This window comes from Panthera onca, chromosome X (assembly GCF_046562875.1).
Source record: "Panthera onca isolate mPanOnc1 chromosome X, mPanOnc1 haplotype 2, whole genome shotgun sequence".
NCBI lineage: Eukaryota > Metazoa > Chordata > Mammalia > Carnivora > Felidae > Panthera > Panthera onca.
This window is the reverse complement of record NC_138357.1, coordinates 19577115-19597500: the sequence shown is the minus strand read 5'-3', so window position 1 is coordinate 19597500 and position 20386 is coordinate 19577115. Positions and strand designations below refer to the sequence as shown.

General features: G+C 49.4%; 1 protein-coding gene across 2 annotated transcripts in view; it reads right to left on the bottom strand.

Moving 5' to 3' along the window:
* The window catches only part of HS6ST2 (heparan sulfate 6-O-sulfotransferase 2), a 287408-nt gene extending 274181 nt beyond the window's left edge, over nucleotides 1-13227 (bottom strand). For both annotated transcript variants that reach the window (XM_081792510.1, XM_081792511.1), the window contains exons 1-2: nucleotides 12732-13227; nucleotides 11367-11885 (exon numbers count right to left, since the gene is read on the bottom strand). In XM_081792510.1, the coding sequence (XP_081648636.1) occupies nucleotides 11367-11885; nucleotides 12732-13159 (947 nt within the window). In that variant the 5' untranslated portion in view covers nucleotides 13160-13227. The remainder of the gene's footprint in view (nucleotides 1-11366; nucleotides 11886-12731) is intronic.
* Between the last annotated feature and the right edge of the window lie 7159 nt (nucleotides 13228-20386).

Sequence of the window (20386 nt, the reverse complement as noted above, 5' to 3'; positions counted from 1 at the left end):
ATGCTGAAATGATATCTTTTTTATCTTTTGATTTGCTTCCAAGTCACAAAGAACAAAGTGAGAGTGGTGGATGCTAGGCATGGATCCTTAACCTTCAAGGAGAAATAACGCACAGGCCATTTTGTTCAATAACGCAAAACTATTTTTAAAAATACCTTGCTTCAGGTCCACAGTCACATATTAGAGTAATTGTCTTTCAGTAATCTTATGGTGTGTTTATGCATAAAATCACTTCTACATGTCCATTAAAATTGGTACTGAAGTGAGTTTTCATAAAAGCCTACTACGCATCATTCACCCCAAAATGCTTCATTCCAACATTGCTTTCATGAGTTGGAGTTGGCCTATTTCACTCCTAGAACACACTGCACGACCCTCAGCAAAACCAATCACAAAAACACTAAGTATTTCTGCATCTAGTGTATCTGGCTAATAGGCTCTATCTTTCGACCTTCAGGATGTCGTGCCAGTTAATGTTCCACTTCGGAAAGTCTCGGCTGTAAGTTATCTGCTGAGGTGGCCATCACTCCAAGGTCACCCTGGCCTCTGGTTACACTGGGCATCTTTTTACCATCCTTCAATGCCGTCAACCTAATTTCTTGGCCGCCCGAATTCATGTCTGCCAGGCTGGTAGGCCCAGGCTAATTCACATGTTCTCTTTTCCAAAGCAGCCTCTTCTGAAAGAGACAGAATGGTCACTCCTATCTTCATGATGAGCCCCCGGGATAAGAGCAGGCTTAAGGATTCCTCACTTGGTTTTGAGAGAAAGTATCTTCATTTCACTGGCTTTCATGTTTCAAGACCATGTGAATTGATCTGGCAGAACTCATTCACACTACCCTCCAAAGGCTGTGTCTACACAGGCCAGACACAGGGCAAAAAGTGATGGTCATTTATAGAAACAGGCCACAGTCAGAGCGGTGCAAGTGACTTTGCTAATGAGGCAACTGCCAACATTCCCGAAGGGCTAAGATGCTTTGGCCTCTTACAAATCTTATCAAGTGTGTGCACCATATTTTAAGTCCGCATGGGGCATAAATTAAAATACAGTTAAGGTCCTCATTTTCCTTACCTGAAAATAATCTTTCCTCTAGCATAACTCCTTTCTTTGTTTACTTCCCCTAAAACTGCATTCTTCTCTGTAAATCAGTGTCAAACGCACTTGCAATATCTTGGATATCTACTTATACTTTCTTTATTGTTGGAGATCTAAGTCTTCATTTAAGAAGGGGCATAAAGAGCTGCAGAATTCACCTTTTAAGAGTAATTCTGATTAAACTTTCTAGAAGATGTTTTGAAAAGATATCAGATAACAAGTCTCGATTTTACTTAGCTCGTACAACAGACATGGCCAAAAAGTGGGTAGAGGCTTCTGGAGATTTGTCTCAAAGTTTTGTGGCCATTAAAACATATGAGACAAGCCAAGTGGCCTAATTCTTTTTAAACTGTCAGCTCCTATATTGACTGGCTGGGTAGATTTGGGCCCAATTTTCTGTTTTTTCATCTTTAAATGGATTTTTAAAACATCTACCTTAGAGGGTTGTTTTAGGATTAAATGAGAAAAATACACGTTATGCCCCTGGCATAGGGCCTGTCTTAATAGGTACCCCAAAACATCAATAGGTCTCCAGGGAAAATCAGGCCAACCTACCTGGGTCAAACCATCACTTTCCAGCACTTCTCTTTGCCAGTCTTGGAGTTCTACACTCTTGCATGTGAATTAAGAAACCTGATGTGGTCAGTGAAGAATTGGCAACCCTTCCAAATATATCAAGCTACTAGTTCCTTCTCATGCACTCAGAGTCTCATCCCTTGTTCCTGCCTAACTGATTACAACAGCCAATGACTAAGCACTGCCTGGTCAGATAGTATGGTCTGTAAGATATTTACTCACTGAAGTTTTTCCAGACTAACTTTACAGCTTAGTATATGGTCTATTTTTACAACTGTTCCATATGTGCTTGAGAAGAATGTGCATTTTTTTAATTGGGTGCAGGTCCATTACACTGAGCTTGTTAACCAAATCTCTGTATCTTTACCCATTTTTTTTTGTCCGTTTCATCTGTCGATTTCTGAAAGAGATCAGCAGACTTTACAACATCTCCCGAGTGCCCTGTCAGTTTGTGCTTTATATATTTTAAAACAAGGTATCAAGTGCATACAAGTTTAGGATTGCTATCCGGAAAATGGAACTTTCTGCCGTTATTCAGTGATCCCGTATATCCGCAATAAAGGTTTTCATTTAGGGTATTCATCTGATATCACCTGAACTACTTCAGCTTTCTTCTGGTTGGTATTGGCAGAGTGCATCTATTCCAATCCCACCTGTATCCTTATGTTTTAGCTTTGTCTTTTATGCACAGCACGTGGCTGGAGTTCATATTCTCATCCAATGTGATAATCTAGGTCTTTCAACTGGTGAGTTTAGTCAACTTCTATTTATTACATTAACTGAGAAGCTGGCTGCCAAGATCAAAGGACTTTTTTGAAGTATCTCTGAGTTAGTTTCCTGTCTATAACCTGGTCACCCTAGTCAATTTCTAAACCCTCTTTGCGGCATTCACTCTCCTGTAGGAAGCTAGCAAAAGTCCAATGATATCCATCAGTGAATCGGAGCTGATACTATACTGAAGACTTGTCTTTATTAGTATAGTTATGGGAGAAAGTCAATTAATGCAAGGAATGTAAATCAATGCATTACACATTTCAATTGCCCTATATTCCTTCAGAAAAGTGCATGGAAGTGATTCATTAGAACTAAACTCTTCACAAGAAACAGACCAATTCTCTTAGGCTCACTAGGGCATCTCTGCTGGTAAAATTTAAAAAGCAATCAAACTGAATAAGAAGTCCTTTTTGCAGACATTTACATCGGGGAAGAACATGATTCTTGACAATTCAGAGTAAATGAAGTGCAAATTATTCTCTTATAATATATCCCAGAATTGAAGCTTAAATGGTGACTAAAAAAGAATCCACAGTTTAATCAGAAAAATATATTTATTGGTAATTCCCATGAGCTCCTTTTTGATACATTTATATCATAGGATAACAAGTTCATAACTATTGCTAAGTTATAAATATGGAATTTATGCAGAATTTGCATGTATTGAATTTTATTTTGAATTTGCAAGTGTGCCTACATTTGAATATTTATAATATTCCAGAAAAAGCACAGTAGAATGTGCAAGACAGATTTATTTAGTGTAATGCTCTGAAATGTGTCAAAGTCTTCAACACTGTTCTCAGAGGCAAAATGGCAGAAATAACAAATGGGATGCAATAAGACCAACGGAATAATCTGTGAAGTCCAATACCCAGTGAAACTAGAAATGCTCTTTTGCCAATAAATATTTTACTCAAGTTGGACAAATATTTCTGCAAGCTTACAAAGGCATTGTATGAGAAGACGTATACCATCAATTGGATTCTTCATTATGCTTTAATGGAAAAGAGAACATTCCCACCCCTACCTTTTTTTTTTCTAAACTCAGTGACTAAATATCTTCTTTTATTTGTCTCCAAATGTCGATATCGGCTTTTCAGCTGTGAAGCACATTCTTTACACTGTCAAAATAGCTGGTACCTAGAATGGAGTTTCGGTGGAGTTTCAACAGTTTAAGATTATGTACCTCACTGTATATAGTAGCCCCTCAGATACCCGCAGCAGCTGAGGAATGAAGTGGTCTAATCAACTTAATTCAGAATTCCTAAATTTCACTTCTAAGTATATTAGTTAATTTGTAAGTAATTTAATTTCTATTCAACTGGGGGCAATGCTCTTATGAAGGAAAACTGCTCTGCGAGCAGGCTGTCCCAGCAAAGAGGACTCCCTTCCTTTCTTGGATGAGGACAACATGAGCACTAACTGACCGAAGCTCTCAGTTGTGGATGTTTGGAACGAGAGCCCTTCACCAGCCCCAGGACTGGACTCTTTGAGCCAGACCATTAGCTCTGGCATCAGCTGACCTGGAAAGAGGCTCATGAAGATTCAGAGTCTAGGTTATCTTGGGTGGCTCTGGCTGAGCCGAACAAGTCTTATTATTTCCAGTTGTGTACCACTATTAATTTCCTGTTCCATTTCACTTTTATTTTTTTAACGTTTATTTACTTATTTTGAGAGAGGGAGAAAGAGACCAAACAGGGAAGGGGAAGAAAGATGGGGAAGGAGAGAGAAAGAGAATCCCAAGCAAGCCCCATGCTCAACATGGAGCCTTGCGCAAGGCTCGATCCCCAACCCTGGGATCATGACCTGAGCCAAAATCAAGAGTCAGACACTTAACCGACTGAGCCACCCAGGCGCCCTTCCATTTAACTTTTAAACAGAGAAACAACAAGAGCAATCCATTCAAATATCTCTATACTGTACTGAGTGTAAGAGTTCCATGGTGTCTTTAGCATATGATAACAGCCACTCATCAAAAAAAAATCAACTGAGCGGATTCCTCACCTCTGCCTTCCAGTCTGAGAGTTTATTTAGCTGAAACTGCTTTCCTCATTAAGAACTCCCCGGATATCAAGAGGCTAATGAAATAGCCAGCCACGATCTTCAGGAGCCAAAAGGTTGACATGAGTATAATTTACCACAGCCGAAATAAAACACCATTTTTAAAATTGTTAATGTTTACTTTTATTATAAAAGTAATGCATACTCATAAAGGAAGCGCAAAACCTTCAGAGAAGCAGAGTAAGAATAAGTCACTAATGGATCTACTAATATCCTGGTATTTTTCTTTCAATCTTTGTCTTTTACGCTCAGATTCAGAGGGATGGGAAGATGTTTTGTCTCTCTCTCTCTCTCTCTCCCACTCTCTCTCCCTCCCTCTCCCGCTCTCCACCCCTTCTCTCTAACATAGCTGTAGTTAAATGGGTCCATAATTGTCTATCTCTTGTTCCCTTAGCTTTAAATCACTAGCAATTTTCCATACTCTATGAAAGGACATTTAAATGATTTTGTAATAATCCTCCGAGTGGATGCACTGAGATTCCTTGAGCCATTCTCCTCTATGTGGATGTCCAGATTTTTCCAATCTGTTGCACTTATAAAGAACTCCAGTGTACCATTATATCACGTTATACTTCCCCCGCCCGCGGTATTTCTCAACAATTTTAAGTCATTAAGTGTTGGTTTCATATCTGTCTTTCCCTCTCCACGCACATCTGCCCGGTTCCTGACAGTGCCCCCCACACATAGCACAGTGATAGGGGGACTCTCAGTAAATATTTATTGAATTAAAAAGTGAATAAGTAAATAAGTGAGTGAATGAATGAAAACTGTGGGCAGGACTACGGCTCTCAGTAAAATCCCAGGAAAGAAATTATAGGTCAAACAAATAAATATTTTTAACGTTCTCTGTTTATATGATCTAACTTATTTCCAATAGAATCATTCAAATTCACACGCCCACTTACAACGTGTGAGAATTAGGATATTTACCACACCCTTGTGGGACTAAACAGTGTTTCCAAGTCTGTCAACTAGTTGTGGTTCCCGTGCTGTAAATTGTCTGGTCATATTCTTTGTTTTTCTAATCAGTTCGTAGGAGTCCTTTATACAGAAAAGATGTCATCTTTTTGTCAGTTTTATTTGTTGTGCATATTTTCATCAGTCTGACATATGCCTTTCCATTTTGGATACTTTTTGACAGATGAACAGTTCTCGTTTTTATGTAATCATAACTGTCTATCTTTTCCTCTATTCAAGCATCCTTCTCCTTGGCTGAGAGCCCCACATGTGAATTGCAGCTATCATTTAAATAATAACGCCAATTGTGAAATCAGATTAACTGGGTTCACAGACTCCCACATACACAACTAAGCCCTAATCTGCCCCATAGTGGTTTGCCCTTCCCTATAAGCTCTGGCCACTAGACATCTAGGCCACATAGACCAGTCACAGCTCTTCGGTATAGCGCCCTCCAACCCAAACTAGATGCCCTCCTCGAGCTCTGCGATTTGACCCCTGGTGCTACCTCCACTCCAGACATCGAGAAGATGCATCCAGCTGGACTCCACCCTTCATGTCCTTTTGTGTTTTTTACATTCCTTCCACCCAAGTGCTTCTCCTCGTCACCGGGGTTCAACTTCCTCACTACCATTCCAGGACGTCAACAATGAGGCCTCCCCCACCCACCTCCTTCACCCTTCCCCGACCGTGACCTTCTCGGTTCTGGCCAGCCCTGGCTAGGTGAGGCTGCCGAACCTCATGATGCCAGAAGGATGCCATGCCCACCCACAATGCCTCTTTTCTTCTAAATACAACCCACTCATTCCCAGACGCCTTCCTGAATACATCTCTCCTGTTTCGGGCCTGTTCCTCATTACTCAGGAAGGAATGGGCCTGAGAAAGCGTCTTGGTTAAACCTCCCATTCTACGGGGGTGGGGGGGGGGGTGGACCTGCTCCAAATGACAAGCCCTCCCCCACCCCACCCCCAACTCTGACCTGTCTGTACTACACAGTTCTGCACTTTACCCTCTAATCTTTACGGACTTGGGGCTAAAGATGGTGGCCTTGGCTTTTCAGCCTTTGTCTTGGCTCTAATTTCCCCCAACTGCTAGCACTGTGCAGAGGTCATGATACTTCACAGTTTGCTGATTAGACATCAACTTTCACATAAACGGATGGACTTTTCTCCACGTTTTGCTATATTCCTGCGAAGGTGTGCCATTTTAAAGACATTCCAGATATTCAAATCGTTTCCAAACAAAATCCCCCTCCTTTATTAAATGTCTAAACTCCCAAATTATTTCGTTCTATTGTAAGCTCTGCGACAGCAAGAATGACGTGCCTTCCCTGGAAGATAATGGGCAGTTTCACAAAATTTTGCGTAATGAATAACGATGGAAAAGATGACTAATCGTTCGTGTCACCTCCCACTACCGAAGTTGACGACAGGTATCTGTAAAAGGCAAAGCGCTAACATTCTTCTTGCCACACGGCACCACTGATCGAAAATTACGGTTAAGAAATGCTCACCCCGAAGAGCCCTTTTTTTTTTAGCCTGAGGAGGGAAGAGTTTTGTCGGGACTCCGACAACATGACTGCCGTCCACGCCACGACACGTGTGATACCGAGCTTCTCCCCTTCTCCTGCGAAGGAGGTGGGAGGCTCTGACAGGTCTTTTCAAAGGCAGCTGAAGAAATGCATGCTCGCCCCCTCGCCCCATACCTGGCACCCGAAGGCCCCGCGTGTCATCCCGCCTCACCGCAGGATCCAGAACGGGAAGGAGTGGGAGCCTGGGCACGTGAGGCATGAGTAGGCACAGGCACCACGGAGTTCTTGCTAAGACGCGGCTCTTTCCAAACAGAGCCACCTTTTTGAAGGAAACGGAAAGCGAAAGAAAGCTTTTCTCCCTGTAAGTGCCTCTCAGTCTTCTCCTGTCAGTGATGCCCTACTGGATTTTAGATGACAGTTCATTACTCTTCCGTACAGCCCCTGCAAGATTCAGAGACACTTAGAAGTCGAGGATGCAAGAGGAAAATCGCGATCGGATTCTTTGACTTGCACCAGCCACAGCGTCTGATCTGTGCCCCTGCACCCTCCCGCCGCCCCGTGTGTGCCAGCCGCCACGGTACCTGGCAGAGAAAAATGAGGCCATCGCACGTTCCCTGTGCCCAGTTCTGAATTCCTCCCACAGACTAAGTGGTGCACTGGAGTTGGCTACAGACAGAGGGGATTTGGCCTGAGAAGAGCCTGCAGAATTCGGGAGTCTTAACAGCTGGGAAGCAAGAATGCTCTGGTGCATTTTCAAAAAAAAAGGTCTTAGAAATTCTAGAATGAGCGGGACCCTTCTCTGACCCCAAACAACATATTGGCAGACAGATGCATGAAATGCAATTTCTAGTCGTTTCTTTTTGTTTCTTTTTTTCTTTTTGAGAACTATTATTCTCAATAAACAACTTGAGCCTTTTGCCAGCCACGCATTCTCTTTGTCCTCGCCAGGCAGCGTGCTCACAGCCGTTCCCATATCACGCAAGCACCCTGCCATCCGCCGAGGCAGGGAAGCACAGCACAAGTAGCAGTGGGAGTGGGATTCAGGGTCCCGGCCCGCGGGCACGATGGCCCCTCCCCCCTCCCCACCCCCTTAATGTGGATAGATGGTTGCGAGTCAGAAAGTGGCCCTCGTTGCTGCTGAGCTAAAAGCCTCAGGGAGCTACAAATCTGTTCTCCTCCCAACGGGTGCGGCGACCCTGCTCCAATCACTCGTCCAAACTCACACATGTAACGTTACCGAAAACGGCGATGATGTCGGTGACAATGGTATCGGTTACCATCTACCCAGCGTTCACTCCATGGGCGTGACTAACATGAAGTCCCTCACCGTGTTTGCGCCAATCCCCTGCTCATCAAGACACGGCCAACAGAGCAGGCAGAATTGGAAGAAGATTCCCACTGTGCCACTAAAGAGCTCCATGACCTTGGGAAAGTCCTTCACCCGCTTTGGCTTCACGCTCATCTGACAAACGGGGATACTTTTGCCCACTCTGCCCCCTTCCCAAAGACACTGCAAGTTTACAGTGACATGCCAGAGATTAAGGGATGTGAAAGGTCCATCAGAGTGCGACGCACTCTCCATACGTGAGGCTTGGACAGGCCCCGGTCCAAGGTCACACAGCTGGTTCGTGGCGGGCCTGAAGCTGAAGCCCAGGTGTCGGGACTCCCAGGCCAAACAGACAGAGCTGCTGTTCTCCTCAGTTCAGGGGAGCACAGAGACCAGCAGCTGGCACAGAAGAGCACTCCACACAGGAAGTCCTCATGGCTGACTCTCATCTCCTGAGACCAGCTCTTCACCCCCACGCATCACTGCTGCCCGTGTCTAAATTTTCATCACACACACACAGACACACACACACACACACACACACACACACACACACTCTCACTCACACACTCACGCATACCTTCCCTCTTGGAGATTATCAGAACTCACTGAACTGGTCCTGAAGGCAGGGATGTACCAACACCTTGGGAAATGCTGGAACCCTCGAGCTATCCCTATTCTTTAAGATGAAGATTTCTGGAAGTGGGTAGGAATCAGTGAAGTAAAAAGGTGCCCTTGGGGTAGCAGTGTGTTTCTCTAACAAATTTTATTTAATTTGTGCAAATATTGTGAGAGCCAATAACTCTCTTTAAAAAGTGGTTCCTCTTTAATTAGACTAGATGGCACTGTGGTATCACCCTTTCTACGACCAAGAAAATCTCATTTCATTCAGATAATTTTGCTTCGATTTGGGACAATCCCAGAGGGTGAACCCTCCCCTTGAGGGGTCTGGTTATCTTACGGAAAACTTCTGAAGGAAAATTTCTGAAGGGATCTGCCAGAGGACAGTGGCTACCAAAAAAAAGATATAATCCGGACCACATCTGAAAGGTGCGCTTAGAGATCATGTCACACCCTGACCTACATGTCCAAAAGGATTTCAAAAGGCACATGTGCCCCGTGGAGCTCTAGACAGAACCATGGCTTCCATAGTGGCCAAGACCTCATTTCTACTTCTCAGGATATAGTCATGGCTGTGGGATTCTATTTTTGCTCTAAAGAGCTTTTTTTTTTTTTTTTTTTTAAATATCACCACCCCTCACTACACCTACAAGCTCCACCAGCAAGTGAGATTATTTTCGATATTGCCAAATTGTTTGGGATCTTCTTGAACACCAGAATCCTATGGTGGCAATGACTTACACAACTCCCACAATGGACTGAGGTGGCAACCTTCCTGGAACCAAGGTTTGCTTAGGATTGAAAAAAAAAAAAACAAAACAAAACAAAACAAAACAAAACAAAATCTGTTAGGCCTGTTAAGGCAGTGAAAGTTCAACGGATTCTTCCAGAATCCCAGCATTCAAGAAACGACACTGTAGCCTGAGGAAAGGGAGAATGAAGCGGGGTGAGGTCTCTTCAAAATTCAATGGTGACCAGAAAGTCAGAGGGCTCCATTTGCCTGCATCTAGAAAAAAGAAACTGCACTGGCTGTTGCATTGCAAGAGTGTCTGCAAAGCACCTACTTGGAGTACCCTGCTTGGGGGGTTGGGGAGGCAGGAGTGGGAGCTGGGAGCCTCCCAGGTACACAGCTAATGTAAACAGCAGCCTGGAGTGCCCCCCCCCCACCCGTGATGCCTGATGGGGAGGCAGAGAGCACAGCCTTGTCCCCACCTGCCCAAAGACCCCATCCAGGGCCCCCCTGGCAACTAGACTCACCCAGTCCAGTCCCTGGGCTCCCTGCCCCAGCCCAGATCTGTTTTGGGGACAGTGGCAGAATGCGACCCCTGGCCAGAGCAACTCCAGCCCAACCTGCCCTTCTTCCTCTCCCGCTTTTATGGCACTCCATGACCTCCAGCAACTGGGCATCGCGGCTGGATGGAGGAAAATGCCCTAGCTTCAAAAGCAATTGGCTACAGACTTCATAAATCACCTTTTTCCGCATCAGACCCGGTTCCCAGCACGTGGGCTGCCGGCCCCCCACGCTGGGGCTCGGGATCTGTACATCTGGAGGGGTTCTTCAAGACTGAACCCCACGTGGGGTCAGGGAAGAGTCCCAGCTCGCCCTTCGGCACGCACGGTGCCCCCTCACTCTCAAAGCGCTGCGGGTGCCTCCAGTGCAGCCAGTAGCGAGGGGCGCAACCTGGGTACCACCAGCCCTCCCCGGTGTCCCCGGACAGCGGCAGAGGGTCACCCAATCGCCCGGGAAGAGCAGAGCCAGAGGAGACAAAGGAGGAGAGTGGCCGAAGTCAAGCAAAAAGAGAAAAACCAGAAAGAGTAAAAGAGAAAGAACGAGCAGCAAAGTGAGGAAGAGGGAAAGTGCAAGAGCCAGGGCCAGGAGCCGACGAGATCAGGAGCAAGAGAAAGAAGGGCAAATAGAGGAAGTGAGAGAAGCAGTGGGGGAGAATGCGGAGCGGGAAAAGGACGAGAGGGCAGAAAGGAGGCTTTGGGACCGGGGCGCAGAGAAAAGAAGAGAAAGAAGAGGAGGCACTCAGGGACGCCACACACAGAGACCGGTTCTTCCCGCCGCTCCGGTGCGGAGTCCGCGTGCGGTACCCTGTCCCGGCGGCGGCCGAGGGGCGCTCGTTAGGGGCCTCCCGGCCGCTCACCCCGCACGCCCTCCGGGCCCCGGAGCAGGCCAACCCGCCCACAGACCGACTAGCCGTCCCGAGCCGCAGCGGGCGGGCTTTCTGCGGCCGCCACGGCGCCGCGAGCGTGCGCGCCAAGGAGTCTGGCGCCCGCCCAGCCCGGCGCACCCGCCCGGCCCCCGAGGTGCGCACAGGGGCGCCGGCAGCGGTCAGCAGCGCGTCCCCGCCCTCCGCCCGCCGGGGCCCACGTCGGCTCCCGCGCTCCAGTGGCCTGCTCCGCCGCGGCCGCGCACTCACCTGGACGGTCGCAGTCTGGCGTCGCGCTTGCCGTCCACCACGGCGGGCACGCAGCTGGTGAGCTCGGTCCAGTCGGCGTGCAGCCCGCAGCTCCAGCCCGTGGAGAACCTGGAGAAGAGCCAGGTCTCCCGCTTACCCGGCCGGTGGCAAGTGCATTTCTTCTGCCCCACGCGGCACTCGCAAGGCTGCTCCAGCTGGATGTTGCGCACCAGGTGGCGGCCGAAAGTGGTGCCCCCGGTCTTCTGAATGTGCAGGAACACGATCAGGTCATCGCCCTTGATGTCGAAGTCTACCTTGCGCAGGAGGTCGCCGCGGCTGAAATTGTAACGGGGCACGAACCTGGCGGAGCTCTCATCCTCCGAGCGGTACGGGTCCGGCATCGGGGAGCTGAACGCCTGCAGGCGGAGGAGCTGGCATTCTGTGCCGGGGCACACGTACTGGAGGACGATCACGGCAAATAGGAAGAGCATCACCAAAGCCAGCAGCAGCTTGTTGGATTTCTCATCCATGTTCCCGACGCTGGGGGAAACCCAAGCTCGTTACGTCAGTCCCGCAGCTCAGCCCGCGCTCGCCGTGCGCCCGCACCGCCTCCTCCCCCCCGGCGCCGCCGTTGCGCCCCTTTCCCCCTCCCCTCCACACCGAGTACTCCACGGCGGCGGCGGCGGCGGCGGCGGCGCCCTTCCCCGCTTCCTTCCTTCCCGGCAGGCTCAGCGCTGTGGCTCCTGCCGCACACCCCCCTCCCCCCGACTCCTTCCCGCTGGCCGCCTGCCCTCTCCCCCCGCCGGAGCTCTCCGGAGCCGTGTCGCGGGGTCTCGTACCCGCGGGACGCCGCTCGCCTCGGTCGCCCCACTCCCCAACTCCCACCCCCGGGCCGAGCCCCCGCACGTCTCGCTCCGCTCACGGTGGCTCCCATCCCCATCCCGCTTCGCCCACAGGACTCTCCCCGGTGCCTGTGCCCCCAGTCCCCTGGGCGCGCACGCCGCCGCCTCCCCGCCCGCCCGACTCGCGGGGCTCCCTCGCCGCGCGCCCCGAAGCCCCGCACTGGCCCGCGCCCGCTCGCCCACCTTGGCGGCCGCCTCGAGCGAGCCCCGCGCCCGGCGTTCGGGGTTCCCCCGGGGGGACGAGTCCGCCGGCGGCCCGACTCGCGAGCGGAGACGCTGCGCAGCCGGTGCCCGCGGAACGGCGGGGAAGGAGCCGCAGCGTGACCGAACGCGCGCCGCGCCCCTCCGGAGCCCCCCAGCCCGGCCGCCGCCGGCCGGCTGGAACTTTGCTCCCTGCCCTCCCCTCGCGGCTGCCTTCCCTCCCCGCGCGGCTCCCGCGCGCCCCGAGCCGGGCGCGCGAGTCCCGCTTTCGCCTAAAACGTACCTGGCTAGGGGGCCGAAAATCTTGGAGAAGATCGCGCCGAGCACGTGCTTCAGCGAGTGGCCCAGGGCGGCCAGGCCCCGAGTGAGCAGGGCCCGGCAGAGGGAGCCCAGGTCCCAGCGTCTCCTGAGGTCGTGCATCCGCCTGCGGCGGCTTCGGGGCAGCAGCGCGAAGAGAGAGGTGCGCGCGGCTCCCGCCAGGGAGGAAGACGCCTTTGGGGGCTCGTCCAGGAGCGGCTGGGAGTTGAAGCCGCGAGACACACCCCTAGGAGGGCCCGCGAGGACTGAGGCGGCGACTGATCCGGGCCGGCTCGCTGCCAATTCGGCCTCTACTCTGGAATGCCGGCGGGGACAGGTGGTGCGGGCGGGCGCTCTTCGCTCCGGTTGCAGCGGCGGCCCGAGCGCCCGGGCTGCACACGCAGGCAGTGCCATTCCCCCCTTCAGGCAACTCAGGGTACTAAGGATCAGCAGCGAGCTTGAATTTATGTAATAATGCCTCACGCCTAAGAGCTCAAGCCACTTCACGAGCAGAGGACCTGGGTTTTCTCCTATCTTGGGGAACGGAGGTCACTCCAGTGAGCGCATCACTCCACTTTGGCTGGTAATTTCAACCGCCCCTAAAATAGCAAAGGCGCAAATTGGACCTTTTCCCTCTCTCTTTGCCAATTTCCATTCTCCAGCGGAAGCGGGGGCATTTTCTGAAAAGGTAAGTCAGCATGAAGGAAAAGCATGACCAAAAAAAAAAAAAAAAAAAAAAAAACAAAAAAAAACAAAAAACCGTTACAGGATGGGAATCTGAGCGTTTGCAGAGCAGAGACTCACCCTTACTCCTCTTTTCTTGCCGAACCCCCGGCATCCAGCCCCGTGCCTACAGGAAGGCTTCATTCCTATGAGGTTTATTGAAGGAAAGGTACATGGCTCAATCCTACATCAGAGTGGGGCCGTCTAATCCAAGGCAATGTGATAAATGAGGAAACTGAGGCCCAGAGAGGGAAAGACACTTGCCCAAGGTCACACAGCAGAGCCTCAGGGTTTGGAGCCAAAAAACCAGGCACTATCCAGCCCATTTCCTGACACTGACACCACCTCCTCTAATAAATAAGTACAGACCATTCCCCAAACCCTGGTGTTCAAAGGTTCTTTTTGGCCGCAAGGACCGCAAATGTAAGGATTCGCAAGGAAAGAGGAGATGTCCTTTCAGGACAAGGTCCCCAGGAACTCAGGACTCAGACTGTTCCTATCTGATTGATCAGGTACATCAGAAACTGATGTTTCTGTGATCAAATGCCCACTCTGTCTAGTCCCACTGCTGAAGGGACCTGGGAGGCAGCAGTGTTTCGGAGCGTCGCTGTCGGGGCTGAGGTAGGGGGGATAGTGAGGTGAGTATGGGAATAGGGTCAAGTCCCACCAGGGACAGGCTCTCCCAGTATCTCTGTCAGAATATCTGATCCCTCTGTGCAGCAGCAAAACAGCAAGCACTGGTCTGAGAATTATCACTTCCTTGCTGGGCAGCCCTGAGATAATCACTTGCCCCTCCTAAGCCTCAGTTTCTGCTTCTGTAAAATCAGACTAATTCCTCCTTTTTAACCATCTGGGTAACTGTGAGGATGACCTTTGGGGCAATTTTACCTGCTGTGTTTACCTGCTGCTCTAAGCTCGGATGTGCCCACGGAATCACAGGCCAATTAAGGAAAGGGTCCTTCTCAGACTATCTCAGAGCTGTGCCCCCTACCCATGCCCACCCCCGTACTTCCCCAGTCCTGGCTGGACTTCCATGTGCCCCCAAACCTACTGGGGACAGTGAGGGACCCTTTGCCCGGCTCCAGGCATGAGGGATTTGGGGGGGAATCTTGCATTTCAGGCATCCTACCTGTCCCAGGGCTCCAGGGGGACACGCTGACTTGTATACGGAGCCAGATGCAGCAGCTTACAAGGTAGACATCTTGGCTTCCCAAGAGCTCCCCTGCTGCCCCCGCTCAGGCTTGTGGGACATGCCTGCTCCCCCTGAGGATGGGTGTGGACTTGAGCCCCGGGGGAGTGCGAAACCCCGGGAGTGGCCCAGGAGCTTGGCTTGCTGGCTGTCCCTTCCTTCTCCTTGGCCACCTACAACAGTCAGCCTCTTTAGTCCAGCAGGTGGCTCTCCTCGTGATGCCATATGATGAACCCTCTGCCATCGCACTATTATAATGGCATTCTTTGGATCCCCAGGAAAACAATTCTGAAATGGATGGGTCACACATTCATGCCTCCAGCAACTAATTGGAGTTTCTGGGATTGGAACAGGGTAAAGTGCCTTGGGTAGAGATGCGGGGAGGGCAGGTAACCGGTCACAGGGAGGGGGGAGTGGAATCAGGATTTACTCTTTCAGATCATGCAAAGGAACACACGCACACATGCGTGTGCACACATACACGCACACACTTACAGTCTGACTCTCAGAGAAAGAGGCAGGCAGATGGGTAGTCGCAGAACAAAAGAAGGGCCAGTTTGGGGCTATAAAGCCCAGTTTCTGAGATCCAGTATGAATGCATACAACAGCTTCCTGGAGGATATTTGCATTTACAAGCCTTTCCTCCACCCACCTCATGCTGTAAGAAAAAGAAATCAGTCTCTCTGGTGGATTTCACACATCAGGGCTCCTAGAAGTGGAAGGAAGTGTCTTTGAGGGGAGCAGGGGGCCCCACAAATCTCAGAGGGCCCTTCCTGGGGTGAAGAGGCGGTGTCTGAGCCATGTTCCGCTGAGGCCAGGCCTGGCCTCGGCAGGAAGTTCCAAGACCTCTCGCAGTCCAGGGCTGGACCCACCTCCCAGGAGCCGGTTCCTCTCAGGAACTGAATAACAAAGATCCTTATATTGCTCCGCTGGAAGCAGCCCTATTTTGGAGCTGGGGAGGGGGAAGGGGGAAAGACCTGGCTGCCTTATCAGGTCTTTGGTTTTGCATCTCCTTATTTCTTAGACCAGCCTGAGTTTCTACGTGTGTGCATATATTTGGGATTCAATACTTGGAAGGTGCGGAGGACTCTGCAGTCTGAGCAGGGCTTCTGTTTGTCTCCGCAGCGTGCTTGGCTTTTCATCATTTTTCCAGAACCATCCTTCCACGGTTTCCACAAAACTCTGATGATTCTGAGAGCATAAAGGTCAGCCCGGCTTGCATACTAAGCAGGACACTTCCAGACATGCGTTTGGTGGCTGGAGTTGGTGAGGGCAGCGGGGATAGTTAGAAGAACATCGGCCCCGGGAGTCCAGAGGTCTGGGTTCTTGTCTCAACTCGGCCACTAACGAGTGAGGAAGCCACTTGCTGTCTCTCAGACTCAGCTCCCTGGTTGTAAGAAGGCAAAGTTGATGTGGTGATTCAAAGGCACTTTTCGGACTCTGAATTCTAAGGCACGTGATTTCTTGTCTTCCTCAAGGGCCAAAGTGCTTCCAAACCCTCAGCGCCTCATCTCAAGGGAAAGCCATAGGCCTGGTCCTTGATGATGTGAGTCTGTGACGCTCACATTGTTAGGTCCCACCAGGCAATCAGCAGCTGGACTTATTCCGGGCCTCTGTTATAGGGGTGACAGCAGGGTCCCCTGTTCAAATTAGAACAGAAATAGTGAAAATGTAATGTCAAAGAAAGTGCTGGCACTCTTTTTTTTTTTTTTTTTTTTTTAATTTTTTTTTTTTAATGTTTTTTATTTATTTTTGAGACAGAGAGAGACAGAGCATGAACGGGGGAGGGGCAGAGAGAGAGGGAGACACAGAATCGGAAGCAGGCTCCAGGCTCTGAGCCATCAGCCCAGAGCCCAACGCGGGGCTCGAACTCACGGACCGCGAGATCGTGACCTGAGCCGAAGTCGGACTCTTAACCGACTGAGCCACCCAGGCGCCCCCTGGCACTCTTGATAGAAAGCATAAAACACTAAGGAAATCTAAGGAAATGCACTTCCCCTTATCCTGAGCGTTCTCTTCTGCCCTGTCTTTCCAGCTGTCTCTCGTTTTTTAAAAAACGTTCATACCCTCAATAATAGGCGATTTTTGTCACAAAGATTGAAGGCATGCAAACTATGAAGTCAGTTCGTTTCACTCCAAAACTTGAGTGAGCAGTAGTACTTAATGAAAGTGCCGTTCTGGAGGGCGCCTGGGTGGCTCAGTGGGTTGAGCGTCCGACTGCGGCTCGGGTCAGGATCTGAAGGTTTGTGAGTTCGAGCCCGGCATCGGGCTCTGTGCTGACAGCTCGGAGCCTGGAGCCTGCTTCGGATTCTGTGTCTCCCTCTCTCTCTGCCCCTCCTCTGCTTGTGCTCGGTCTCTCTCTCAAAAATAAATAAATGTTAAAAAAAAAAAAAAAAGAAAGTGCTGTTCTGAAATTTAGCTCTAATATTATAAACAGGTTGGGTGTGTTGGATACATCACTGTCAACATCCAGCCAATTTCCCCCGACAAAACACTGCGTTTTGTTTATTAGCCTTACAGACCACGGGGCTCGAGGAATGAAAGAAGAGGAGAATGTGCCATGTAGGCATTCGGGGTGCGACGTGAATGCATGCCGCAGAGGCGAGATGAGCCCTGGCCGGGGGTCATAGTGGACGTGGAACGTGCAGACCAACAACTGCCCATGTCCTGAGGAGGGATCTCCACTATTTCACTAACTGGTAGATTCCCCCTTCTCGCTGCTGGGACAGTCGGTCGTACAGGCAGGGCCTTTACAGCTATGGAATCCAGGGCTTGGCAGCCACAGGTGACAGGCTCAACTCACCTCCTCAGACACTCACCTTCTTTGCGCCTCAGTTTGCACTCATAAAATAGCCTGACCGGGTACCTTCAGAATGCTGCTTAAGAGGAATGCAATCTCAAAAGACTTTTGTTGTTGTTGTTGTTGTTGTTGTTGTTGTTGTTTAACAAGGAAAGAACAGAGGTTTGGAGAGGATATCACCCTGGGATTTAATCAGGCCCTCAGTTTTCTCATCCAGGAAAATGGGACCAGTGACAGCCACCTCACTGGATTGTCATCGACTGAGAGCACGGGGTCTAGTTTTAGGAAAAGTAGATCTTCAGGAAATGTTCCTTTCCCTTTCCTTTTTAATTCTGAGTATCTGTGGTCTGAGCTCTTATGTTTTCCACAATAGAAACATACATATATTTAATGGCTGGCCATGGGGGCAGGTGATAGGCCTAATTGTGACCCAGGCTGGTTTTGCCACCCCATCCCATTTATTTATATGCTCCTTTTTTCTTACCCTACCTCTCTGTACGTCTTCAGTGCTCTCCTGGCCTGTATCCCATGGAGGAGGAAAACCTCTGATCCATTTAATCATACTGAAGATTAAAACATGGACTCAAGACCCCTAACAGGAGACACTCACAAGGAAGAGGAAGACAGCCCTAATGAATGATCCCTCCAGTGAGATGCCATGAACTACATAGTAAGGGATACTATGTACAGTCCACCCTCGAACGCCATGAGGGTTAGAGGCGCTGACCTCATGCAGAGTCAAAAATCCACAAATAACATTTAACTTGCCCCAAACTTGACTACTAAAAGCCTACTGTCGACCAGAAGCCTCACCAATAACATAAACACTTGATTAACACATATGTTGTATGTTATATGTATTTTTTTTTAAAGATTTTTATTTTTTTAAGTAATCTCTACACCCAACTCGGGGCTTCAACTCACAACCCCAAGACCAAGAGTCACATGCTCCTCCGACTGAGCTAGCCAGGCACCCGTCATATGCGTTACACTGTATTCGTACAACAAATTAAGCAAGACAAAAGAAAATGTCATTCAGAAAGTCATACGGAAGAGAAAATATATTTACTGTACTGTACTGTAAAAAATTTGCCGGGGCACCTGGGTGGCTCAGTCGGTTGAGTGACCAACTCTTGATTTTGGCTCAGGTCATGATCTCATGGTTTCATGAGTTCGAGCCCCCACATCAGGCTCCGTGCTAATAGCGTGGAGCCTTCTTGGGATTCTCTTTCTCTCCGCCCCCCCTGCCTCTCTCTCTTTCTCTCTCAAAATAAGTAAGTAAATAAATAAATAAGTAAATAAGTAAATAAATAAATAAATAAATAAAAACTTTTTTCCAATGTGCATGTAAGTGGACTGGCACAGTTCAAACCCATGTTGCTCTAGGGCCAGCTGTCTAACAGGGCGGGGAGAGATGCTTGGGATGCTGAGGTGGAGAGGAGAAGCGGGTTGTACTCGCTTTGTTCCACTCTACACTACTGACACCAGTGTTTAGCTCCCTGCCCTTCAAAACTTAACGGTGGATCTGGCCAGAGCAGTTTGGATGTGATCAGCTGGTCGAACCACAGCAGTCAGCTTGAAAACCAAGTCAGTTTTGGGTTCACCCTGCAGGTGGCAGAGGGGGGCAAGGGCATCCACCCCCGGAACCCTGGGCTGTCAGCACCAGGTAACGGTGGCAGAGTAGGAAAGATGCCGAGCTGGGTGCAAAGAGAACAATGTCTGTCTGAGTCCCAGTTCTGCCGCTAGCTCGCTGTGTGACCTGGCGCTACTTGCTTGATGTCTCTGGGATTTTAGTTGCTGACCTTGGTAAGATGAGAGGCTGCACTCAATGACCCTGGAGGCCCATCCAGCCGGAGCTTTCTGTGATCCAAGCTGTGCTAGCTCATGAGAAGTGCTGGGGAGGGACCCCGCCCTCTAGCCTTCTTGTTGGCACAAATGCACTACCAGAGATGATCCCGAAGCTAGTAGCTGAGTCGAAAAAAGCAGGACATAAGGGCGCCTAGGTGGCTCAGTCGGGTAGACGTCTGACTCTTGGTTTCGGCTCAGGTCATGATCTCATGGTTTTGTGAGTTCGAGTCCCACATCGGGCTCTGTGCTGGTGGTATCGAGCCTGCTTGGGATTCTCTCTCTCTCCCTCTTTCTCTGCCCCTCCCCAACTCACACTGTCTCTGTCTCTCTCAAAAATAAATAAACTTTAAAAAAAAAGCAGGACTTAAATGAGAGGCAAACTTCTTTAGATGGAAAGGGTGAGACAGAAAGGTGCAAGTAAGCTTTCTGGGCTTCTACTGACTAGGAAGATAAAGTCAAAACCGAAAGATCGGGGGACAGTGTCAAAACTGACTTCAGGTGACACAAAAGCCCTAGGTAGGTTTTAATAATGATCATTTAAAAAGCAAGAATAGCATTGTCTGACCCTCAGTCTCCCACTTGTTTTTGTACTCTGGGGTCTTGGTAAGAGAAGCACAGGCCCATTGCTGAGCTCCTGGCTGATCCCCTTGGGAGTTTTGAAGAATAAAATAAAGAGCTAAAAATTATATCTCAGACCGACGTGAAGGATTTGGAGGAAGCTAGCCTCGAGGCCAATGTTGCTCCCAGGAAGGGCATTTCTTTGTCATTCAAACAGCTTTGACAGGGAATAACCCAGGAAAAAAGAAAATTAGTTTAGAGAAATCATACATGTCACAGACTAAATGAAAATTAATTTTTAATAAGAGAGAGCCAGACTAGAGGCTACAGAAGCCCTGAGACTGGGCTCGATAACGAAATCTGGAAAAGGCCTTGCTTTGTACGCACATATTTTCAAAATCTACGTTTCACCAAATAGCGTCAAAATGCAGAAAGCTACACTAGAGCAGCCTGGGGAGGAGGCAGGACCTCGGTAAAACACACTTTGCACATTCATCTCCACTGAAGAAAGCCGCCTTTATGG